At 44.2% G+C, this 26,544-nt stretch overlaps 1 protein-coding gene across 1 annotated transcript; it reads right to left on the reverse strand.

Moving 5' to 3' along the window:
- Positions 1 to 583: 583 nt before the first annotated feature.
- tbc1d16 (TBC1 domain family, member 16) lies at positions 584 to 26,421 on the reverse strand. The gene is made up of 13 exons (XM_071921250.2): positions 26,244 to 26,421; positions 22,748 to 22,960; positions 19,899 to 20,061; positions 18,014 to 18,325; positions 12,242 to 12,436; positions 11,708 to 11,855; positions 11,387 to 11,551; positions 10,362 to 10,510; positions 7,975 to 8,109; positions 6,823 to 7,009; positions 6,283 to 6,462; positions 4,204 to 4,350; positions 584 to 3,375 (listed from the first exon to the last, which is right to left on the reverse strand). Exons 2-13 carry the CDS (start codon positions 22,926 to 22,928, stop codon positions 3,076 to 3,078), a joined length of 2,262 nt encoding a protein of 753 aa, XP_071777351.1. The 5' UTR covers positions 22,929 to 22,960; positions 26,244 to 26,421; the 3' UTR covers positions 584 to 3,075.
- Positions 26,422 to 26,544: the final 123 nt, after the last annotated feature.

The raw sequence follows: 26,544 nt of genomic DNA on the forward strand, positions 1-26,544 counted from the left end.
TGGAAAACTGAGTATCTTAAAGTAAGTAAGGTAGGTACGGTTTCTCCCCACGCTGTTTCTAGCAAAACTGGTGCACAATCCAGGCTATTATGGAATATAATAGGCATGGTTAAGCATTTTATATTAGTTATTCCTCCCTGTGTCACCTCCCATTAGGTTTAGAACTGGATACATAAATAACCGTTTTTTTGGAGCACAGCAGGAAAACCTTAGCCCACCACCGGGTTTGTATCCTGGCAGCAGTGCCACCGGCTTGGCCGGGCGTCCCTACAAACACAATCAGCACTGATTGCAGGTGGGAAGCCGGCGAGGGAGCCTGTCCTCGTCATTGAAAGAGGGACTTCTACTGGTTGGTCGGGGCACCTGCTCAGCGGGGAGGGGGGGATCTAGGGGAGATAGCATGAACCTTTGCACGCATTGTACTCTCCAGGAGAAAGTGAGAAGTGGCTAGTGACTCCACGTCTGTCGGAGGAGACTCCTGGTAGTCTACACCCTCTCCGGCCGACAGGGGGGTCGAGCAGCGACAGGGACTGGAGAGTTCATTGGGAATTGGCAACTACAAAATTAGGAGAATATTAGGGTAGATGTTGCTATTCAGTAAAACATTGATTAGAAATGTTGCCAGAAAGTATGATCGTATTTTTTATTAAGACCCAGAATTAGAATAGCCTCTTTTTTCGGTGATGTTAACAGCAATACATTATCATAGAGCTTGACAGCAATATTGTACATTCAGTGATCACTGGTCACAACCCCTTTCAATAGGAGTAGCAATTAATGAAGCTAGTGACTTACAGTGTGTGTGCAGACAATGTGATTTCAATAAACATTTTAATAAAATTCATATGGGCCCATATAGGCACACACACCCATGCACACACACACACACACACACACACACACACACACACACACACACACACACACACACACACACACTCCAGTTACTTTCCATTTGTGCAGCTCTGGGTTAGCTCAATCTAAAGTGGCCGCCCAATCTCCAAAACTCTCCAGGCATTTTTAGCAAGCAGCTGCACATGATAACTAATAGGGAAAACGACCAGTAATGTATGTCATTTGCAGAGACTGCATGTTGAGAGAGAGAGAGAGAGAGAGGGAGAGGGAGAGAGAGAGAGAGGGTGGGAGAGAGGGAGGTGGAGGAAGGGGGATTTGAGATCCTAATGTTACCTTTTAGCAGCAATTTGAAGATGTTTTTCCCCCCCAGGAGTGTCACTCAAAGCCCTCCCGGGAATGTCTCAGAGTGGAGGCCATCTTTACAACTGGGACTTGCAAATCACAGAGGCAAGATGCAGATCGCTGTACTTCACTGTGTGAAGCCTAAAGCTTGCAAAATTACTCTGTGTAATAGTCCCTTTTGCTCTCCATCTCTCTTCCGCCCTCTTCTCTCTGCAGCACAGAGCTGGAGAGTCTATACTACTGGCTTTTCTCTCTCTTCTTTCTCTCCCTGGTTCTCTCCATGATGAGTGGTATAATTAAGGAGATTGGTCAGGAGGAGGCCTTCTAAGGCTGTTCTCCAACTCATTACCAGATGTTTGGAGGTCACTACAGTTTATACACACACTTACACACACACACACACACACACACACACACACACACTCCAAAGTGAAGCACACTGTTTAGTGGAGTGAGAGAGAAGCGAAGAACTGATACATTCATGTGGACTGATTCTCTTGGTTTAGTGTTGATAGTGCGTTGTTGACAGTCATTCATTTGAAAGTGAGTGGGAAGAATGCTAGGAAACAAACAATGATACTGTGCTGTTGATTTTTCACCACCCTGTCTAAACATGATTAAACACAGAAGACAAAACTTCAAGTAAAAACAGAAGCCCATTGTTTTCTCTGTCGCGAAATAAGCATGATCTATGCCCTTACACTCCCTTTGGCTGACAATATTGTCACATCCATCCAATACCACAGGCAGGATGTGCTCTTGTATCTCTCCTCATTCATCAGACATTCCGCGGTAATGTTTCTGCATCTTCATATTTCAGCTCCTATTGCTTCGATAGGTAACATATTCATTTATATCTCACTTTATCAAAAGGAAACTTGCAGCTAGCTTCCTCCTGCCTGACGCGAAGCGCCATTTGATACAGAGAGAAACCATGATAAAGTTCCTTACCACAATCTGATAAGGAAATATGTTTAGCCCTATCCTGATGTGAGTGTTTGTCGTGTAAACACATTCTCACCTCTGTTTTGGGCTTAAGTGTTTTTCAACAAACAAGTTGTGCCCTATATATGTAAAGAATCGCTCATGCAAGGATATAACCATATAATATTGCTAAATATTTGTAATTGCTGACGTAAACGCAAACATACACTTGTTGACTCTGAAAAATCTGAAAAATTAAATTGAACAAACTTAAAAGTACCAGTAATTCCTCATAATCCTATTTGTGGGTTGACCCTTCTTTGTTTACATCAAGGGTTTGGATTTCATGTTAAAAAGGTCTGTGTCTTGCTCAGACTTGAGATATGCACATATAATTTGATTATTCACACAAACATTCCATTGTGAGCATAGGAACATTTCCAAAGTTCAAGTTCAAGTCCCGTGAATGACTCCCCAGTCTCGTTTGACCCTTGAGAGAGTTTGCACGGATTCAGCCCAGTAGCCTCAGACCCTACATGCGACCCCTTCCCACGAAGCCACTGGCAGCGCGCCAAGTCAGCAACAGACTAGAACCTGAAATTGCTCCAGACCAACATAGTGGCTGGTGATTGTCCATTCTCCTCCAAAAAGGAAAGCAGCTTCTTCACCTCTTGCCCATTCCACCCAACAGCAAAGCATCCTCACCGTGCCGCCCGGAGCCATGTGATACTGAACATTCGAAATACATTCTTATAAGGCAGTGTTCCACATTGCACCACATGAAAGGATCAAGTGACAAAACTCCTTATGAAGATACTGATTGCAAACTAGAAGCAGGGACTGTGGAGAGAGGAGTCCGAGGACAGCAAATAGTTCAGGAATCCCAGAGATGGATCCGACGCTTGCTGTACTAATTGCAGCCAACACCGGCAAAACCTCCCCATAATCTCCACCTCAGGACTGTTTCCGAAAGGTGAAAATATCCCGGGTCTTAGAGCCCTTCTTGCACTCCGGGGGAGGGGTGGGTGTGAGGTTCGGCGAGGGCGAGGGTGTGTTTGATGGGGAGGGCGAGGAGGGCTGGGGGGTGGAGGTGCCTCCATAGGGGCAGCTCTGTGAATCTGGGTGTTCACCAGAACATTCCACAGTGGGGATGTAGCGGCTGTCCCACATCCCTGGGCCACACAGTTTACAAAGGTCGTGTAGGCTGCAAGGGATCCTGGGTAGGAGGCGGAACTGGTAGAGAAGGCTGCGGGCCTGGAAGAGCAAGAAGAGAGGCCTGAGAAAGGTATAGACATGGAGTGGTTGTGAAAACAAGTGTGGTTGTGGTCATGTGGTGGCGAGATGGGGTAACAGAAGTAAAAGGGAAAGAGATAAGGAGTAGTGGATGGACAAGAAACAAAGGGAAACATGAGGTATGGATGCAAAACAGCTAACTGCAAATATCAAACATAGTAGATTAAACATTTGAGTAAATCAATAGCCTTGTCCCTCGGGAAGAAGATAACGAAACAAAGTCAAGGTCAGTGTTACATTGTGGTAACTCAGGGTAAAGCCAGCCAGTTTGCTCGTGGAGCAAGGGATGCAAAATCTCTTAGTGGTGACAACAAAAGGGGTATGCTAACATGAACTCAGGCTACACTGGCTGTGGTTGCAGCAGGACTAACGCAGCATCCATAAACATGAGGAAGCGGACACAGACACAGTAGCAGGGATGCAGATCATAAATCCTCTGCATGGCAGCATCACACTTAGCACCTCAAGGCCTCTGTGGGCAGGCTACAGTGTGTCAAAGATATTTTCCTGCAGCATTGGGAAGGGCTCCTGGACACAAGCACTACACTGACTTGAATTAATTGTAATGCTATGTGGAAGAAATGCTTTGAGCACGGTCATATAACACAGGATATTATAATATTCTGAGAGTAATGGCTGGCCATGCACAGTGGGGGTAGAGAGGTGCAGAGAAACAAAACAGAATCATTTAAACACATAATCATGACTTTCCAGGATATGACAGCAAAGCAAGAAAACTGCCAATAGCATTTATTGTGTCATCCACGCAGCCTTGTGCTAAAATATCACCTTGCGTAGCACCAGTTCTCCATTCATGTGCATGGAGAGGTTGCTGAAGTGGAGCAACATTTGGTCAGTGGCTAGCTGCTGTTCTGTTACATCCTCCCCATAGAGTACAATGATGGCCACACACAGGAACAGGTGGAAGTAGTCCGTCTGAAGAGAGGGAGAGGCTATTTATTATCGGGTAGCGCAGGACATCAATGACAAATTCATTTGATAGGAGGGGAGTTCAGCGCAGGATATCAATGACAAAGGGAGTTTGATAGGAGGGGGTGGTGGACAAATGCATATTCAGTAGAAAATAAATAGTATGTAATAGTAATAGTGAGTATCACCTACTTGACAGATGCATTATTCATAAAAAGGCAGGAAATGGGCTGATCTAAAATCTCCCATTAGGATTAATTTTAAGGTTCTATTTCAAATATTATTGCTATCTCAGTTTATCATTTTGGAGCCCATTAGGCAGATGTTATTGTGATTCCACCCAAAAATCCAATTATAATGTGATCTCAGGTCACCGCAATGACATCTTGCTGCGGTTGCTTGGGAACAAGTGCTTTAATTTACCAAAACTGTAATATTGTATTCAGTCAATTCATGCCTTGCTCAGAGGTAAAATCTTTGCATGCAAGAATATTTCTGTGGAATTTAAAACAATGTGAAAGTTACCTTGGAACAAGGGAAGACAGAGAGCATATCTGCACAAAAATGCACATTAAGATTCATTGAAATCCTGTTCAAAAATGGATCGCTCTGCATACAAAATTTTTGTCATCTTCAGCCTCCCAAATGGCCTGAAATACGGAATATGACCGCAGTTTAACCGAAACAGAGCGCTAAATGTTTTCAGGTTCTGGGTACAGGAGAATATGCATGTATGCCAAGGGCAGATATTTTTATATTATTACACCTCATTCTTTGTCTTCCCTCTGACTGGGTACATCAAAGAGTGGCCATCTTTGACACCATGAAGGATTTCTCTGAGCCAGTCTGCTGCCAACACATTTTTTCCTCTTGCCTCTGGTTCCATGCCTCCCTCTTTCCTCTCTCCCTTCTCTAGCTTCTCAACGATCTTACTCTTTAATGGAAAGTCAATTTTTCTGGCATCGCTCCACATGTCCTTCTCAAAGTCATTCAGCCCCTCCTCAGAAGAACTCTTTATTCTTTTGCTATTTCACTGGATCGCTCCTTCCCCTTTTCCACCCTGCAAATCGTCTCCAGAGAAGACCCACTGCTGCTGGCTGTTTGTTAAGTTGGTTCTGAAATGTCTCTCTCTGACCACATTATCTCCCTCTTTTCTTGCTTATTTAACGTTTTTCTGGAGAGCAGACTCAATACTTCTGGTTTTATGTGGTTTTGGCTCTGAGATCGACACCAGAGCCTCTTTATATGGCCTCATGGCCCAGAGTTGCTGGCTCTCCATGTCCAAAAACATCTTGCCTAGCAAATCCATGGGAGCTACTAATTGACTTGTGTCTAATAGCCAATATCGGTTGTCTTCAAAGTCCATCTCCATGTCTAGATTAAAAACCTCTTTTTGATCCTTTTTAGGCAGTCAGAAAAGCTTCCTCTTGGTCTACAGCAGGGATCAGTCCATCCTGTATGTGACATTCTGTCTAAAACCAACGTCTCACTTTCCTATCTCCTCCCCCGCCACCTGCAGCTGAAGTCGAGTGCCTCTCAGAGGGATTTTGAACAAATAGCTTGGAGCAGAAACAGCAATATTGGACACTACCCAGCTAGCAAGACGTGTCAAGTGCTGTCGTGCTGTCACTTGGTTACTGGACCTTGATACAAGACCATAAAGTAATATTACATTTTTATGGGCATTCAATTGGACTACAATGCTCTTCGGTGACAAACTTTGAAGGAAAAACATGGACTCATTCTGTGAAATTGGTTTTCTGTCTAGGAGAATGTTAATGGTGCATTTCTGCATGCCCAGCTACAGGTTGAGAACCAAATGATTGGTTCTCTAGTGAATCAAACGGTGTACAGCCAAAGCCACGTTCACTGATATATATTCAAACTTCTTTTTACAAGCGTGTGTATGCAAAAGAGCTATTTGGACTTTGCCCTGACCTGGTAGTGTGCCCAGCAGGCCTCCCACATGCGCAGGGCCTCGGTGTCGGGGAACTCTCGTTTGAAGCAGAGCAGGATCCAGCGGTGGCAGAAGAGCAGCTGAAGGCCGTCCTCCCCCAGCCTGGTCAGGTGCTGGTGGAAGCGGGGCATCATCAGGCGCAGCAGCTCCCGCAGATACATCTGCAGGGGGGGTGTGCGGGGGGGTCAGGGAGGGAGGGTGAGTATGCATGGAAGCACATACATGTAAGCACTGTACATACATGCAAGCATAAACAGACAGGTGGGCGCGCACTCTCAAACACACACAAGCATTTCAATATGCAAATTCATGTACTCCCTCTCACACATACACACTGTGCTATACATGAGGATATTCCATTGACTTACATTCATTATCTAATCTCATCCACTAAACACCTAATTATATGACCCTACCTTAATCTTTGCATAACCGTAATTCTAAGTCGAACCTTATCCTTATGAACACACACACAAACATACACACACACACACACACGCACACACACTCAACATCCTCACCAGCTGCCTCTCCATGTCCTCGTCACGTGGCGAGCTGATGAAGATGGTGTTCTCCATGAGGCCAACAAAGCACCAGAAGGTGTCGCTTTCATCCTGGACCTCAGTCAGCAGGGGGGCCACCAGGTCTGACATGCCCTGGCAGTAGCCCATGTCTGGATTAAACACGGCGTAGTTGAGCAGGATACGCCTGGGGCAGGAACAGCCACGGACATGTTAGTCCTATTATAACGTCTCAGCAGAAAACAGCACCTCTAATGTGAACATATTGTCAGTGTCCCACACAAACACTCCATTTGCTGCTTTATTGGTTGCTATGCCAACTCTTGTGGTAACCGGGGAGCTAATTAATGATCTTTCTTGTTTTTCCCCTGTCTTTTATTTTTGTGTATAGATACAACCTTGAAGAAAATTTCTCAGACAGTACACATGCATTGGTAAATATTGTATAAAATTCTTGAGGACCTTGGGGATGTTTTACTGTGATTAGTGCTATATCAAATGTCAAAAAACATGGATGTCAATTGAAAAAAATCAGCCTGTTTTTCCACAATTTCTGGCAAGTCGACTTTTTGGAGATACAATCTTTTTGTGAGTCTCGTAGTGTTTCGTGTTTGATTAAAAAAAGAATGCTAAGAGGACGCAGCTATATTTAGGTCAAATGAACTGCTAATACTGAATGACCCAGTCGGTACAATAGATGTGAGATGAGAAACAGTGGGATAAAAGGCTCTGCCACTGGACATGTGCAGTGCTGCTATCAACCCACCCAGTCTCAACTACAGACATAATACCTACACAAATACCAGGAGCCGTGATGAGAGTCACTAAACTAATATGCTATTTAAATCCTCTTGCTCCTCGTTTAGAAAGCCATTAGCTCTGAGTATGCATCAAAAGTGCTCTAACGGCTTAGTCAGAGTCAATAAAGCATGAAACTCATTTGCTGCTCCCCCAGGGTTCAGAATATGAAATGAATAGGTACTCCTGTGCACTGGGCTATGGGATGGGAATGATAAGGACGGATTGCGAAGGTGACAGAGGGAAAAGAGAGAGATAGAGAGATTAGGAGGAGGCCAAAAAAGGACATGGAGAGGGTGAAAGTGACAGAAAGAAAAGATAAAAAAGGGTGAAAATTAAGAGAGGTATTCTGACCTCATGATCTCCACATTGGGGTTGTTCTCCCCTCTGAAGAAGAGGTTGCTGCGGTCCGTTCTCACCACGTCTTTATCCACCGTGAACTGGACCTTCCTCCAGAACTCGCTGTGCTCCTCCGGGCTCATGGACAACCTGGACAAACACACAAACACCCGGCAGAAAAGGAGTTACATACGGGAAACAACAGGGAGTTTCATCCTGCAGCTATTTTCTTCATCAAGACTGAATTCAGCAGCTAATTAATGTAACATTTCGGTGAAATGGCGCAGTTATGATAGATTAGACAGACAGGAGCAAGGGAGTTAAAGGTCTCATGAACAAAATGCAATCATTTAGGTAAATATTGTATTGTGCAATCTCTTAGGAAATGCCAGATAATTAGGGAAAAAAATAAAGCATTATCAAATAATCTTTACCGCAAATGTTACTCTGGTGTAAAAGACTAATGGTTAGCTAAAAATGAACTACAAAATGTGGAGGTGGGCAACCAGTGGACTGAAGGGGCATTTCACCATCAAACGCTCCTTTGAGGATAAAACCACAACCATAAAATCCACATCTATCCCTCTAAATGTTACAGGATATATTAGTAGCGTACTCCATGTACGGCACTAATGTAGTCAAGTCCTAACAAGCAGAGGGGATTTAATTAACACTGTTTGTTTTCCATGTGGCCCCACCAGGAATAATGAGAGCACACCTGATGCAACGCCACGCAACTGTTTAGTTTCGAGGACTTGTGTTTGTGTTGTTGGACCCTCCCTGCACGCTCTCTCTCTCTCTTTTTCTCTCTCTCTCTCTCTCTCTCTCTCTCTGGAGGTTGGAAGTCAGGAGTTCAGTACATGTTCTGATTACTTTATATTTCTGAGGCTGTATTTACACAGGAAAAGAAAGTACGTTTTTTGACACTACATGACCCAGGCATGATAGTTTTAGTACTTGTTTAAAAACAGAAAAAAAAAGATCACATCTGCGCTGTATAATGTCAAAAGTCGGATTTTTAACATTCTGGTTCAATAATAGAACATAGAAAGGCAGGAATGGAAAGAATGGCAAGATGTGAGGAAAAAAAGGTAAAGAATGACAGAGGGAATGGAATGGAATTTCCTTCTTCTCTTCCACTAAGCCAAAAGAGCAGTAGAGCAATTTTGGCACCGTATTCACTGGTGCGCCAAAATTGAGATGTAAGCATTTTCTCTTCATGCCAGCCGTCCATTTTCCTATATTCAGCATACAGTAGGTTGCATTATTCAATCACAATTTATTACTGATCATTCAAACAAAAATCATGACCACAATAACTCTTTGAAGCAGCAGTGTTTCAGTGTTAGGGAGGGCGGCCATTCAACACGGTGATTTAGCGCCATCTTCTCCACAACGACAACAACTCAACAGTAGCAGATGCCTCAATATCTTAAACCTCCTTCTCTCTCTCTCGCTCACTCTCTCTCATCCACCGCTTCTTCCCCTCCATCTGCAGTGATCTAGTCTTTCCTTAAGCGACTGTATATCAACTCAATTCAGCTGCGTTGCTTCCATATGCAGTTGCCTAGTTATCAGAAATGAGGGAGAGGAGAGATGTAACTGTTATCCTTGTTCCTTAATGATCAACCAGTGGCCCTGGAGGCTGCTCCAGTCAAGTGGTTTTTATAGGAATCCACATCAGAGTCAGACCAAGGGCTCTAATTACCTGACTTAGATAAGACCTTCTGATGTATTCAAAATGTTAATAGGCCATACGGCTGAAACCTGTCCAATTATCATATTCATTACAGACAGAGAGGTGGTATGTGAGAAAATATGTGCACACGCACACACAAACACACTCAACTGATAGGTTAGGTGGGGCAGACTCAGAGACATGTGTGCGCGCGTGTGTGTGTGTGTGTGTGTGTGTGTGTGTGTGTGTGTGTGTGTGTGTGCGTACCAGAGCTGGGTTTTTCTTCCTACTGATGTGAGAGAATGATCTGATAAGCGCTGACATGTTTTTTCCCCAGAGACTTTTTATTTCACACCCGGCACCTCCCCTTAACACTTCCCTGATTGTGCCTATTGATTGCTCTGTGCCTGCGATGAGAAGCCACAAAAGACCCACATATGGTTTAATGTTTATTTGACTGAGCATTTGGCAGCCAATACCGCAGCCATGCGATGGTTTGTTCACTGTATCAATGTCAAGATACCGCCGAGTCTCTGTCAGACTTTTTAAAATGAATTAATGTCAGCGGTATCAATTTGTCTGCGCTGTTATAGCTCAGGATAACTCAGTGCTTGTCACTCAAAACTCATTTCAAGGCACGCACGTATACATTATCAGTTGCCAAGACATCTCCATCCTCCCATACCACACACACACACTTTGTCTTTCTCCTTGCTTCTCCCACCTCTTCTGCTGGATGTCGTGGTAGTCGGTGCGCTTTTGCAGCCTCCAGGCCTCTCTCTCCTGGGAGCTGGAGTCGCAGCTGTAGTAGTGCAGCAGGAAGGGCCACACCTCGCCACGGATGGACGGGTCGATACCACCGAAGAAGATGGCCTGTTGAGGAGCGGGAGGTGAACGAACAGAGTGAGCACAGAGGCCGCGCTCTCAAACATTGGTGGGGCTAACGGAGGCAGCTGGCGTCAGCATTGGACGATCACCTCCGATGGCAAATCGTGTGAATACAACACATGCATACAAGACATGCAGACAGCGGTGTAGGTGGCACAGTCTCTTCTGCGTTCAACTATGACTTTGCAAAACTAGTAGATGTACTATTTTTCATGGCTTTGAGAGTCAATGAGTCATTGAGAGCTGCTCACAATTGATAGTCTGCCACTTCCATTTGCAATGGGATGACGAATGTTGTTGCAATACTGAAACCCTTGAATCAGAATCAGAATCAGAATCAGAATGAAGGAAGGACGCACTTTATAATTCACATGTCCAGTGAAAAAGCTGCTGCCTCGGCACTTATTAGTATACTGAGGAAAGGTCTTGGCCGCAATCTAACTGCCGCTGAGTCATTTCAGCAACATGGTTAACCTTGAATGAGCCAAACCCAGAGATCTCAGATGACTCAAACTGGCAGATTGGCCGAGACCAAACCCCCCCTCGTCATTTATAGACGAGAGGCAGAGCAGGGTGCTGATTAAGACTGAAACTTACACACTTTCAGGTTTGACTTTCAAGATGCATTTCAGTACATATAGTTGTGAGGAGGATGCGAAAAAAAAAGCTGAGGCTCGACTATAGTATATATGTGCAGTAGAGGGTGAGATCAACTTGTGGGCTTTTTCACTGGACTCATAGGCACAGTGATACATTCTCTCCTGTACAGTCCTCAAATAAACACACAACTATTTTTCTATTCTTGTGGGGCCAATTGGATCCCATAGGATTGTAAAAACGCACACGCACACACAGACGTACCTTGCGTAGCTTATACTCCTCCTCCACCTGTCCATTTTGGTTGAGGTGGCGTAGCCAGGTGGTGACATCCAGCCGCCGGTAAAGCTTCTCCTCTGGGTGGGTCTCAGCCGAGGGCAGGGTGGGCCTCCGGATGGAAAACTGCATACAGGACTTCTCATCTGACACCTGATGGAGAGAGAGAGAGAGAGAGATGCAGAGGGAGTGTGAGGGTGTATGTGAGACAGAGAAAGAACGAACTGAAGGGAAACCATTTGAAGGAAAGGCATTTGAAATTTACCCGTGAGGCTAGATGCCAAACTGGACTTTGTTTAATAGCCTAACCTGGTCTTTGAGCTGGGTCTCCCTGCAGCACTTCCACTGTTGGAAGACCTCAGCCAGCTTGTCCAGGCCAGCGTGATGGAAGTGGAGGATCTTATACTGGCTCTCTCTGCTGGCTATTACCAGCTGGCCACTGGTACATGCCTCGTCACTGCAACAGTACAATACAGGCTGGTAAAGGTAAGAAAATAACATTGACCCAAACCTTTTTCTCCACACAAATATGAAGGAATCTTCAATTTATTAGCTTAAACTAAGGAGAACATTAAAGTCACAGACATTGTGAAGGGAAATAACACACAAATTCATGATTGATGAACCATTTTCTCTAAAACTCAGACTCAGACTCTCACCTAAATACTTTTCACATTCATTTCCATCCAAATGATGACAATTTCTCCACTCAGATCATAAACCAAACAAACACTGTCCTGAAACCTACTGTTACAACCACACAACTCAGCGTGAGAGATCACACCGTAACGAAACAACATGACCCCCCGTGACCTCCCTGTGACCCCTGGACTCCTGGCTGACCTGAAGAAGAGTCTGAGCGACCTCATGTGACCCAGGTCGACCCGGAACACTCCGCACAACTGCTCCAGGGCCAGCACCTTCTGCTGCTCCTCCCACCGCACACCCTGCGACTGGCTGCAGCTCTCTGAGGGGGCGTGGCTGTCCAGGCTGGAGGCGGAGCTTGCCGAGTGGGTCATGGACTCGTCGCACAGCTCCCTGGGAAACAAAAGAAGGAGAAGTTTTTAGGAATAAAGGTTTCAGATGGTGGGATGGATTGTAGGGAATGATGGTTGAAATTCTGAGTTGAATTTTAGGAAAGGGCATTTTAGATTATGAGCTGATTATAGGGAATGACATTTGAAATTCTGAGTTGAACTTTAGGAAGCGAGATTTTGGGAGATTTGGATTGCGGAAATCAGACTTCAAATTCCAAGTTGGATACCAGGAAATAAGATTTGAAAGATTTGATTGTGCTGTAGGGAACTGAGTCATAGGTTCCATGAAATCAAATGAATGACACCTCGGATCTTGTCTTTTCTCGCCCTGATGCCGAAATTTTGGATGTGTACAAAATCTGTCCATCCTCGGGCCTCAGCCTAACTTTCAGATACTCAACCATTCTCATTCTCCTGTGTGGGACATTAATAATGAATATCATGTAGACAGTGGCTGGTGGTGTTTAGCCCGGTGATGATTGTGCAGACATATAGGCTTATCCCCAGCTCAGTCCTGCCCTGTTGTTTTGTGTCTCAATATGGTTCCGCCAGGAGGCTGAGAATGGGAGGAATGCATGGAGGCTTCTGAGGACACACACACACACACACACACACAGAGCACACATCAGGAACTCTGTACACACACAAATCACACTGTCTGCCGTCCAATTTCCCCTGTCATTCCCCCATGGCCAGCATGTTGTTCCCGGCACTGAAACCTGAGCCTAGGGTTCCTCTGCTGCGGGAGTAGACGCGCTCACACACACACACACACACACACACACACACACATATATACAGACAGACACACATACACAAAGACACAGAAAATAGGACAAAATCTGTATGTGGCCAATACAAATACGCATCTGCACCCTAGCAAACAGGCACAAGTTTTTCTCCCACAAGAAACACTGGCAGGCATGCATGCTCTCCCTCTCTCTCTCTCTCTCTCTCACTCTCTCTCTCTCACACACACACACACACTCACACAGTAAAAGAGTGAATGGACCGTAGCTAATGACCATAATGCACTCTCAAACACGTCTCAAGACATACTAACGCTGAGAAACAGACCAACACTGAAATGTGTTAAACCCACTGACACTTGAGAAGTAGACATCTTAATAAAACTAATATATAAAAAAAATGCAAACATTTCATTGGACCAAAAATGTTAGAAGTTAAATATCTTGTAAAAATATAAAAGAAGGTTACAAGCACTGTTTCCGCCATTTTCCGAATGTGTGAAGTCATAAATGTCCTTTTGTAAAAACACAGAACCATTTCTAAACATACTTTTCACCCAGCTTGCTATTTACCAATTCAGCAACGCAGGCGGCATATCGATGCTGTGAGAAGACCAGAGAGGCCAGGTCTGATCCATTACACCCTGAATCAATCATGCCTGGCTAATCATTTCCCTGTTAGCAGATGGGGAAATAACAAGGCTGATCAATCCAGGCTGCGCGGTTTCCTCTGCTATCTGGTGATTTACTGCTCTCTGTCTCATGTATCACACCACAAACCAGTACTGGGAGACTGGGAGAGAGGTAAGGACAGCTCTGGTGAGGGAGTTGAGCAAGCTGGAATATGGAGGAGTTCTTCTAGATAACTACTGTACTCGCTTTCTCAGTAACTCTGATGGCTGTCAAACTCGGGGTGTTTACTAGGCCTGTGAGCCCGTTTAAAACAGCCATTTCCTTCATTGTGCTCGCACTTAAAGTACATATGGTGAAACGTTTTTGCACGTTTCTCTGCACTGGAATAAAAATGCAAAAACCATGTAAAATGAGTGGAGAAAGCAAATGAATCTTGCTGTTTCAGAGTGTGGGCCGTCTACTGCGCTGTATTCAAGCGGCAACTAAATGAGTGATTAACCACCTCTGCCAGTGTCAAAGGGTTCCATTCATATCCGACTCAAAACAAATGTAGGCAGTAGCCAAGCCATAGGCTATACAGAGAGTAGATTATGTAAACAAGCTGTTTTGATGGAGTAAGGCTGCTGTAAATGGCATGTCCCTCCAGGCCCGGGTGAGATCAAACTGCCCTGAGGCACTCCACAACACCTTGCTCCACAAGTGAGGCTTCGCCCTGGGGAAGATGCTGTCGTGTCATCCTGAGAACCAAGACCAGCGGCTACAGGCCTCAAGGGAGCCCCAGGCCCTTCAGCTCATCGCCGGAGCGAACGAGGAGATGAGGAGGGCTGGGATGAAGGGTGGGTACTCCACACACACACACACACACACTGGAAAGTGGACAGTAAATGGTCTTTGGAGAAAGAAGATGAAAATTCACCGGAAAAGACATTTTTGTGTTATTTGTTAATCATGTTATTCGCAAGGGTGGAAGTAGCTAATTGCATTTACTCCCATAACTGTAAATGAGTGGCTTTTGTGTACTTGTACTTTTTAAAATATTTTGTTTAAGTGAGTAATTTTACTTTTACTTAAGTATGATTTTACTGAAGTATTGTACTTGGCTACATTTTAAATCACATCCATTACAGAGAACAGATTTTGTGGCTCTCCATGAGCATCAGAAACTGGATAATCATCAATTGACAAATTGTGGAGCCATTCACAGTGAACAGTCAGTCAGTATAGAAGAGAAGAATAATCTGGCTGTACTTTGTTTGTGGACTTCATTGCATAATTTCTAATTTCATCCAATTAAAAGAATCTAATTTGAACTCTGTCCTCTCCTCCTTTTAGATTTGCATGGAAAAGATCACATGCAACAATGTTCTCTTTTCTAAAAAGTCACTCAGTAAATTTAACATTTTACATGAGCTACTATTTACTTTACAAATTTTACTACTACTTAAGTAAAATTTCAGTAAAGTAACAGTCCTACTTGAGTAGGATGTTTAAGTGCTCTTTCCACCCCTGGTTATTCCTATTATCTCAGAAAAATCAGTATTGATGTAAACATGTTCACAACTTGCCCAAGGCTGGAAGCAAGAAAGTCTGGACTCTGCAGATGATATTATTAAGAGGCAAAACCCTGGATGGGTTCACACCTGCTAGCACTGCAATAACACACAAACTATTTGGATGTAATAGCGTAACCAAACATTCCTGAACCCACAAAAACAGTCTCCAATTCACTGACAGTTGTTCATCTGCTGTTTTAAAGTGGATTTTGATTATAAGACTTTTCACAAAGGAAAACACACATCATATGTTAAAACTATCCAGTCCTTAAAGCCTCAAAAAGGGACAGCACATTGAAAGCAACAGCAGTTTATTACACCGTACTAAACTTTTAAGAAACTTGTTAAAAACACGTTGGCGATCGCTGAGGATTTCTCTCTCCCCCTCTCTCTTCTCTCTCGCCCTCTCTCTTCTTTCTCCCCCTTTCATCCGCACTTGCACTCCCATACTCGGTTCTTTCTCTTTGAATGATTCCAAGTGACATGTTTCCAGTTCCTGGCCCCTTAACAGTGTCAATTAAAGCAAGAGAGAGAGAAAGAGAGATTGAGTGGGTTCCAGGGTTTTGGCTGCTGCACCGCTCTCTTCAGTCCTCTAATCCGGAGAGCTGACATTCAGCCCAGCACAACAACCCCGGGAGCACTGGGAATCAAAGGGCTTCACACAGACTTTAGGAAGGAGAGGGAGGGAGGGGAGGGGGAGAGGGCAAGATATTTGAGAGGTGGAGAGCGCCGAAAGAAACAATATTGAGAGAATAACTTAGAGGAACAGATGTAAAAGGAGAAAATAAAGGGTGGAAGGAATGAACAGATAGAGGGATAGAGAGAGAAGCGAGGGGAAGGAGGGAAAATAGGAGCAGGGGGAAGCCGCACAAAGGATGAATCCGAGTGCCAGGGAAGCTGAAGTGGGGAGGCTAACAGCGAGCGAGGCGCGGAGGAGAAGAGGGAGAGGGGGGACAGAGTAAAGGTTAGAAGCTGTGAAGGAGAGAGCGCTGCCAAGTCACACACTGACTGCACTTACAGCGAGCTGGGGTCTGAGAGTGGTTAAAAGGCTTAAACACACACTGACTCACTCTCTCGCACTCTCTGTCTCTCTCGCTCACACTCACGCTCACACACACACACACACAGGCACACACATTCTGGGCAACATGTCAGGCCAAATAGCTGTGTGTGGAAACGACCTCAGAGGGAATCATAAAGTCAAATGGCCGTGAGGTCAGAACAGCAACACAATCGCTGTCCAGATGGCTCCCTTGATTAGAGAACGGTCTCTGGCAGCACTGGGGTTGTAGGTTCAACGCCCTACTGGGACTTAGATGGAAAAGGATGAGGGCTTTGGGATTGAGCCATCTGCAACATTATAAAACATTTAGAGGAAGCTATTTTAGGTATATGGACAATCAATATCAATACAAACCAATAACCGTTTAATACGCCCCACTGAGCTCATCTACCTGCCTTCCACTTCCTGAGACATTCAATTCCCAGTGGAGTGCAGGGAGCCACCATGCGGCCTCGGGCTGTAAACCAGCACTTCTTGCCATCAATTCTTTTCTCTTTGGCTCCACCTTGTGGTAGCTTAGATACATTAAAAAAAAAAAAAAAAAAAAACATATTTAGGATGAATGGGGTAACTTGTGTGATAAACGACCATCTGGGCTACTATGGTCCAGTAGGATATTGCAGCATGTCGTTCAAGGTCATTCAGCTGAAAACAGAAAACTGCTACCGTTTCTCTGTCTGGCAGTGGAGAAGCAATTAAATGCCTTGTCCTGAGAGCATAATGGGGCTTGGTACACAGGACAGATGGACTACAAGTGACAATAAAGGTAAATTCCAAATATCAATCAAATATAATCAGTAAATTAGCTGTTAGTGCTGTTTTTGAATATAAAGGGCAGCACTGGAGAGTATTTTTCTAACCCCAACACAAATTATAAAGTGTAGTAATAAAAAAAACACACACAGAACACACACCCTTACTGTATTTGTAGCACATTCTATTGACTTATATTTATTTCCTAATCCCTAACCCTAGGCCTCACAGCTGCATGACTAACCATGACCCTTTGTGCAAATTCTATTTCAAAACCTAACCCTAAATATAACCTTTTACCTAATTAGGTCTGAAAAACAGTGACAACTTTTCAGGAAGGCAAGTGACCACTTTTGTAGGTTTTCCATTGAAGCGGGGACATTTGGATGTTGGCGGGGGGATCAAAATACAAAATAATTCAATTGTTTTAAGCACTTGTTAAAGCAACAAGTGCACTAGCCCTTTATAGGTGCTCGGGTGGAGGGGTGGGGTGGGTGGTATGCATGATTGGAGTGAGTTTGACTTTAAAAACTCTGTTAAAACCAAAGTGCTGTGGTCGCACAGTGTTGTAACTAAGAGAATATTTAACAAAATATTTAAATCATGCGTTGACTTAGTGTTCTCTTAAATCATAAGAAAGAGGTTCTGGTGTTGTTTCCATTGTTCCTACTTTTTATTCTTATTTATTCATATGACAGTTTAACCTTGCCACCGCTGACTCACACAACCAAGAATAAACTCTAAATAAATAATTAACTCTTTCATGTAAAAAATATAAAGCACACACAAACACCTGCCACATCCAAAAATCCTACCCTGTTGCTGACCTGCTTTCATTGTCCAGGAAGACGGAGCCGCTGCTCTCGCAGAGGGCCTCGCTGACGGGGGACAGGCAGAAGGGCGAGGAGAAGGTGTCCGAGTCCGAGCCCATGGTGCTGTCCCGGCTCACCTCGTCCGACAGCTCGCAGGAGACCTCGTCGCCCTCCTCCCCGGCCGGGGGCAGCGGCTGTTGGTGCGGAGAGGGCTCCGCGCCGGCCTCTCCCCCCAGGCTCTGGCTCTCTCCGCCGGCTGCGCTGCTGGTGAGGTTCCTCTCATCGTCCTCGTCCTCCTCCTGGGCTGCTGGGGGGCGGGAGTGGGGTCTGGAGGGGTAGGGGTAGGGGAGGTTGAAAACACCGTTGATAGCATATGGTATTGAAGTAGAGCTGCACACGTAATCAAAAAATGTTGAACAAAAAACAAAATCTCAGTATAACAGCGGTTTCCAAATTGCAGGAGGCTAGTTTACTAATCAAGCTGTATACAAATTCTAGGCATCCTTCTCTTTCAATCAAAAATCACAATAAGATTTTTGCCAATATTGTGCAGTACTATACTGTGCAATTTCTCTAATATAGAATATCCTCAGGAGTGTACTTTAAGAGATGTATCATTGGTTATGAGCATAATAAGAATAGAAGAATTCTCTTGATTTGGACCGTTTCACAAAAATGAGACTGATCACTTCAATCCACAGTAAGTCAATGAAAGACAGATGATTTCACTGCTAGGACGTCTTGGGAAACCACGCTTTTGTGTGCTAATGTGTAGTATGATTGTTTTAAAGTACACGCATTGATTATTGTTATTGAAGGGCCACAGACAGAGACTGATGCAAGTCCTCTCTGATTAGGGTTTCTCTTTGATAGCTGTAATAGTAATCATGATATTAGCGGTCAGCAGCATATCCAGGGTGTCTGCAAGTGAAATTTAAGACTTTTTAGGACCTTTTCAGTGCTAGTTAGAACTAGAAATAACCGCAATAATAGCACAACAATAATTGCAAGGACAGTCTTTATTTATTGAACATATAATTAATGTGATTATTAGGTCAACTTAAAGGATTTTGGTGTCTGCAAAAGTAAGTGACAGCACTTCCACCGTTTTTGTAGAATGACCCAAGATCATTTTCTCAGCTACAGTGATAAGCAAAACATTATGATGTCACAGTGAAGTTGACCTTTGAACTTTTGGATATAAAATGTCATCACTTCATCATTTTATCCTATTAGACATTTGTGTGAAATTTTGTCATAATTAGCGTATGAATTCTTGAGTTATGTAAGTAAGTGAGTAAAGTTTATTTCTAGAGCACATTTAAACACAGCTTGAGCTGACCAAAGTGCTGTACAAAGAACATTAAAATACAAAGTAAAAATAAAACACAAGGAGAAACATACCGGCGACAACAATAAGCAACAACAAGGGACAAAATACAGAGTTATGGCCAAAAACGTCTTTTGTGAGGTCACAGTGACCTTGACCTTTGACCACCAAATTCTAATCAGTTCATCCTTGAGTCCAAGTGGACGTTTGTGCCAAATTTGAAGAAATTCCCTCAAGGCGTTCCTGAGATATCGCGTTCACGAGAATGGGACGGACAGATGGACGGACAGACGGACGAACGACCCGAAAACATTATGCCTCCGGCCATAATGGGAGGCATAATGTTATATAGGACCAATTTCACAAGTGAAATTCAGGTGAAAATGAAAACAACTGTAGATCTCTCAGAATACAGTGTGACTGGACAGATTTCACACCGAAAAGGAAGAAAGCACAACATTTTTTAAGACCTCTGCAACTGAATTTAAGAATTAAAATGCTATGTTTAACTGCATTCAAGACCCTTTAAAACCTTGTGTTTAAACAATATAATTTAAGATATATCCCTACCGTCGGCCTCGGCGGCGTGCGTTCCTGCGTACGGGGGAGCTCTCCGGCGTGATGTAGCGCAGCGCCTCCTCATCCTGCCTCTGGATGCGGGAGTTGGGCACCCAGGTCAGGATCAGAGTGGTGCCCAGGCTGTCATCCTTCTCCATGTGCACGCACAGGTAGCCTGCAGGGGGCAACACACACCACGGTTCATTTTCATCTGCACCGGGAATCATCAGGTAACTTGAGAGGAAATGACATGAGTGCTCAAAGGTAGCTGCAGGGAATCACACGCAGTCCCACATGTAATCTGAGAAGACACACACACACACACACAAAAAAAAGATGACTTGAAGCGATGTCGTAATATTCACATTTACACAGAGTTACTAAACACAGGGAAACCTGAGAGGTGAGTTAAGGCAATGGAACACACACACACACACACACACACACACACACAAAGAGATGAACATCACAGATGAATGGTAGAGAGATAAAGAGAAGGAGAGATGAAGGAAATGAATAAGTCATTGTCATTTCATGGTGGTGGAACACTTTCAACTTTCAGTGCTCATACCTGTGTGAGTTACTATACAGGCCACTTTGAAGCTGTATAGTCACCACTCCTCCACATGCACAAATAAGGCATTGTATACCCAGGTAATTTCATTCTTCTAGTTTTCAAGAAGTAATGTTCCCTGTTTACATGAAGCACTAGTGAGACCGCTAAAATTGGAGACCGACAGTAATTTTGCCAGCAATTTTAGATTTAACTTTAATCTTACTTTAAACAAACCTTTAATCACGTTTTCACCATTTATATCCAATATTAGTTTTTATTAGTTTTAGTTAGCAAAATCTCTCTATATTTTAGTCTATATATATAGTATATATATAATATATATATATATATATATATATAGTATATATATATAGTTTTATCACATTTCATACAGTATATGCATTGTATGAAATCAACTTTTTGTCTCACCTGCCAAGGGCTGGTAAATAAACAAATGCACTTACCAAGAGTCATTTTTACCAGCCAAAATTAATTTGTTTTCAATGCTATTTCATTTACAGAATCAGGTACTGTGTGTTACATTAAAACCTGCTCACTAACTTACACAATGGATCAAGTTGATATGTCATTATGAAGTGCAACAGAATTCAAAGTACAAGTAAACATGAAGTGTGGACATAAGGGTTAAGTTGGTGGGGAGGACAGTGGTTAAGTGACGGTGGAGAGAGGGAGGGTGTGTGAATAGCAATAAAACATGGAGAGGGAGATAGATAAGAAGGTATGTAGTGTTAGAGAGTGAGAAAGTGAGATCCAAATGGGGTTGTAAATAAGAATCTAGAAGAGAAAGAAAAGGAAAGAGTCGATTGGAGGGAAGGGTGAGAAAGACAGAAGATGGGAGTGGAGGAGCGAAAACCTAATATGTAGAGAGAAAGCACCAGTCAGTGTCAGATGTTGCACAGGGGAAATCAGAGAATCCAGGAATAAAGCATCTGCACACAGTATATAATGATAACCCCTGTGTACTTTATCCCTTAGCAGTGACAAGACACACATTGTTTTTGCAAAATGCTTCATCAGCTCCAGACAAACTGACCACACTCTCTCCAACTTCCTCTTTGGCCTTCCTTCTGGGAGTTTCATAGTCAGAAAAACATTTGTCACTTCATTGTGTCGTGTATCATGTGATTTTTGAAGCCTTCCACTAATGAACACCTTGCCCCATGTTTTTGGTGAATGATTATTTAATGATTGATGACTACACAGCTGCCATGAAGGAAAGGTGATTCTATTCGTGACCTACACCTATTTATACAGTCATCGGACAAGTCACACATCTTGTTCAACTACTGGCAATTTTACCAATACACAGGCTCTGATGTCACTATCCCTTGCGCCGTTTTGGGTGAGCACCTTGCCTGGATGTTTGAGGAAAGCAGGGTGGGCGAGAGTGGTTATGTCATGTGGGTGATGAAGAGATCCCATCACACATCTGTGGGTGAACTAGGTCTATGGCACCTGCAGAAGGTTCAACAGTAAACTCCCTCCACCCTCATCCACACTGAGCTCTGAGGCCTGATCAAAACTACAGTCTATAGTATCTACACCTTACACAATCCTCCTGTGATTTTCATGCCTATCTCCCGGTGTTCTCCCATGGTGTCATTTCTCCCAATTTTCTCCCATGTTTTGATCAAATTTCAAAATCTGCTCATACTATATTTATTAAATATAGTAACCCATCTAAAATGTAGTCTCTGCAGTTACATTATTATTACAGTGATGGTTGGAGCCAAATGCGTATATATACCACGGAAAAAAGAAATGGAGAGCTCGAAGAAAAATAAATACGCCTGTAAGTTTCAGTTGATGTGCAAGGACGAACTGACTTTTCAGACAGTTTTAAAGGATTTGCCTTCTGCAAGGTTTTTCAAGTTTATTTCTGTGTGAAGCACGGGGGTCAAAATGATGTCTGCCACCACAAAGAAGCAGATAAGTAGTAAGAAGGCGATGGAAATACATCAGAAGAAGCCCAGCATCGTGGGCATGCTAGGAAAAGGAATCTACTATATTTACTACTATATTAGGTACCAAAAGTCACCAGAATGCAGGAAATAAGGTCTCTGAATCTTACAATTTTCCTGTGGACAACCCCCACAGTCCCTGCTTTGGGTTTGAAAGTCTCCCTATTTCTGGACTCTCAGGGACAGCTGTGCCTGCTGACCTGAAACGGCCCACTCAGCAATTGTATTCATACCACAAAGAAAAAACAGTTTCGACACTTGTGGAAAGATGTTCCTGTTCACCCTGCGGATGATTTCAGGAGCAGGTATGAGTGCAGCCTCACCTGGGTGGTGCTCTGCCAGGCCGGGCAGCGGCTCGGCGGGATGCACGCACACATTGTTCTTGGAGAAGATGATCTCTCCGTCCAGGCCTGAACGAGACGATGAGCCGCCCGCCCCGGGGTTAAAGGTCAGGAGGTCGGAGGCCTTGGAGGAGGCGCGCCGCAGGAGCCGACCCAGAGACATCTCCTCAGGCACCGGGACACTGGGCCCATCCTCTGGGAGCGGGGAGAGGGGAGGTATGGAGAGAGGGAGGTGGAAAAAGGGGGTTTTAGAGCGCAGGGGAGGGCGAGGACAAACCAGGAGAGAAGAGTTAAAAGGCAGAGGGGAGTAGGAGAGGGAGTGAGAGATAAGGGCAGAAAAAAAGGAGTGTGAGAGTCGGATAAGTTTTTTGAGGACAGTGTGACACAGTTTTGCCGTGTGGGCCTGCACTGATCCAGACCTTTACCTTACCTACACTATCACATGTGTGCTTCTATTTACTGCAGTGTCCTTACCGCAGAGGGCAACCCGAGAATCCCCACTTCCCTCTGTACCCGTTCAGCGTTTCCTTATGCCACGTTTTCTTCACATACACACACACACACATACAGAGCCCGGATACTGTAGTGTGTAACTTAGTGTGTCCCACCTTATGTAAACAACACACACACACACACACACACACACACACACACACAAAGACATGTGCAAACACAGTCGGCTACATCCGTGTGAAATTCCAAGCAGCTATCAGTAGTCAACAGATGTCAGAAACATCAATACTGAAGTGAGCTCAACATGTCGTGCTACCTGCGCTCAACATGTCTGCTGCAGTGACAAAACTCTGTGTGATGTGACAAACCTCCAGTGAAGTAAAACAAAACAGGGCTTTTATCCTTTTCATGCACACCTTTCTTCTGTAAAAAGGCTCAGAGGGGATCTTACTGTTCAGGCTCAAAGGACACCAAAAGCAATTCATGTCAAAAGCCTTATTGAATATCTGTATACAGTAGTTTAACAGTTATATGTATTTTTTTTGTCCTATTAATTCTCTCTCACATATATAAAGCTTTTACATCCGTACTGTGTCTTTGGGCCCAGCTCATATGTGAGAGTGTAACCTCGTCTTCGTCTTTGCCGAACACTCGGACGTGTCATCACCGCTCCATCTGTGGAATGTTCCCTCCTTTTTCCTCAGAAGCCATGTTTACCTCCGCCTGATTAAGCAGGCACCCCGCTTCCTGATGCCAGGCCCCGGACAGGAAGTCTGCTGCCATGGAATCCAGGCATGACCCCAGGAGGAGAGGGAGTCTGACTTGTACCATCAGTTTGCCTACATAAAGCAAAAGTGCAGTGTCCCTTTTTGGTCCAGAATTTCACCAGAATCGGTCGGTAAACGCTGTAAAAGGGGCCACTGTTTGCTGCTGTTGTTAATGATCGACAGTGCATACATATACATAAGAACTGAGTATAAAATTCAGACAAAACAATCAACAAAAAACAGGACAAAGTTTGTGCTTGTCAATTCAGAGTTTCTACCTATCCAACAAGCCCCTGCATCACTACTGAATATGAGCTGCTACTAGGCTATTTGCATGCTAACTGCTTAAAACAGCACTAGGCTAATCCACTTGTAAATGTGTGGTGAACCAGGGTCGACTCATCATGCTGGGTATTCAGTGTCAAACACACTCAGAGCCTCCATTCCTCACACACACACACACACACACACACACACACACACACTCATACACAAAAACATGCTACCTGACCATAATGCGCATAATGATAAGTTGGGTCTTAAAACATGACACACAGCTGTTTTCAGTGGCCTGATAACAGCAATAATATGTTCCATGCTGTGTTCCTGGCCGGTGGTTATTTTGGTCTGTGTGTGATTACAGGACCTAGCGGGTCAGTTTGATAGGACGGGTCCAGGCTGGGAGCCCGGCTGATACAGGACAAAGTTCTCTCACTCCCTTCTTCTCGCTCCATCTTTTATGCTGTCAACACCTCAGTGTGTGTTCACACACGCTGCCTCTCCTCTCTGACCTAATGCTGCTGTCTCAAGTGACTTGGACGCTTTGGACTGAAATGCCATCCTAAACTCAAGCTAGTCCCACTGTGACCAACACAACACTTCACATATTTAACAAACTTTTAACAGATCGCCTGCCAAAGACAACTTTTAATAAGATCTTGAACCTAAATCATGATAATTCTGCTATGAATAAAGCAGAAGCAGAAAGTTGGAGGGTCTCAGCTTCTTAGGGGAGCTGGGTTCACCTCTGGGCCACATTAATTAAGTTGTCTCGCTGACATCTGAATAGAGGAGCCTATACTGAACTCCCCTCTTCATCCGCACTGTAGACTATAGTGCCTGGGGCAGCTGAAAGGAGCCCGGCTACAAAGAAGCTTGAAAAACGAGCTTCGTGTGGACTCTCCAACGGCTGTGTACGTTATGAGGAAACTTTATGAATGACTCAGTGGCGGTCTGAGTTGAAGCTTTGGCTTCATGTGAGGATGTGAGTAAGTGGCACATGAGTAGCTGATGAAACCCATTTGATGTCCTAAAGTAACCCACTGCTTTGTGCCATAAAATTTAAATACGTCTAGATGAAGGGGTGGATTAGAAATATCAAAAGAAGGTAATGCATGCATATATTGCATGCTACCAATAGCTTATATCAAGTGATGTAGTGGTAAAGTATCAGGTGGGTAAAATATGAGCTCCAGTTGTCCAGTCATAAGGCAAACAATGACCATTACAAACAAAAATCTATTATATTTTCAGAAAAAAACATTAATTTGTGCTTTACGCCCCCCCTCTTAAAACGCCCTATCTTCATATAGCTCACATCAGTTTGATCATTCTTGGTATGGATTTAGATCAAAAGTATTTATGTCGACCTGTAAAGATGGGTAAACTCTACCCTACAAGGGAAATAAGAAGGTGAGTCAGCTGAGTTAAGGCGGGCTCATCCCTGGTGTAGCAGATCTAGAGGAAATGCTACAGTAGTAACATGTAGCCCGGCTGGAAGAGGCGTGCCACGATGACGGGGGGCTACATCAGCTATCAATACACTGAATCTCTGACAGGCAGCATCCGCCTGACAGGAGAGGGAAGGATGGGACGAGGCTTTTGCCACCGCAGCACTATCAACCCACAGGCCCTCATTCATGACATTTGCTATAGGGGTTTTTGGCCCGAGCAGGGGGATTATATAGCCTCTCTGTACCGTTTTCAACATAAATATTTTAGTTTAGCTGGCTAGACCATGGCCGCAATTAATTCCCTGTCACATTCCGCACTGTCCACATCGCCAGGCAACTTTAAAGTTTGTTTTAGCAGCGCGTTGGAAAACACAAAACCAGTCCGGGCTATTCGTAATCACAGATAGATGTTTGTCTTGGCCGTCGGCGTACACCTGTCCGCGCAGGGGAAATGAATGAATGGCCCAACAGTAGCCAATGCATATAGCTATGTACAAAAACGGGGGCAAACGCCTGAGCTCTCACCTTCAGTCCCGCCGGAGAAGCCTACAGCCCATATCGGACATCCATCTCGTCAGGGAGGCAGGGGCTGTGCAGCATGTACCGGCCGTGTTTATGCTCCTTTTCTTCTGGATTTAGCTTAGTTATTATGAAGTGTAGCCTTGTTTGTATCCTTGCGGTCCGACAGTGACACCACACGTTTGACTGCTGCCGTTTCCAGACCCAATTACTGTCAAACCGACCAGAACAAAAATAAGACGTCCGGTCCCAACTTTCAAAATAAAAGCCTCGTTGATGAACATGTGCTGTAGGGCCTTTGGTGAGA

The sequence above is a fragment of the Centroberyx gerrardi genome, chromosome 7 (genome assembly GCF_048128805.1).
Source record: "Centroberyx gerrardi isolate f3 chromosome 7, fCenGer3.hap1.cur.20231027, whole genome shotgun sequence".
NCBI lineage: Eukaryota > Metazoa > Chordata > Actinopteri > Beryciformes > Berycidae > Centroberyx > Centroberyx gerrardi.

Bases quoted from the DNA above. Each gene is read 5' to 3' on its own strand.
- tbc1d16 (XM_071921250.2), bottom strand. From the start codon at position 22,928: ATGTCTCTGGGTCGGCTCCTGCGGCGCGCCTCCTCCAAGGCCTCCGAC. The intron at 11,552-11,707 runs GTTAGGCTATTA...TCTCTCCATCAG, and splicing joins AGACCCAGCTCAAAGACCAG to GTGTCAGATGAGAAGTCCTG. The intron at 10,511-11,386 runs GTACGTCTGTGT...GCTCCTCAACAG, and splicing joins AGGAGTATAAGCTACGCAAG to GCCATCTTCTTCGGTGGTAT.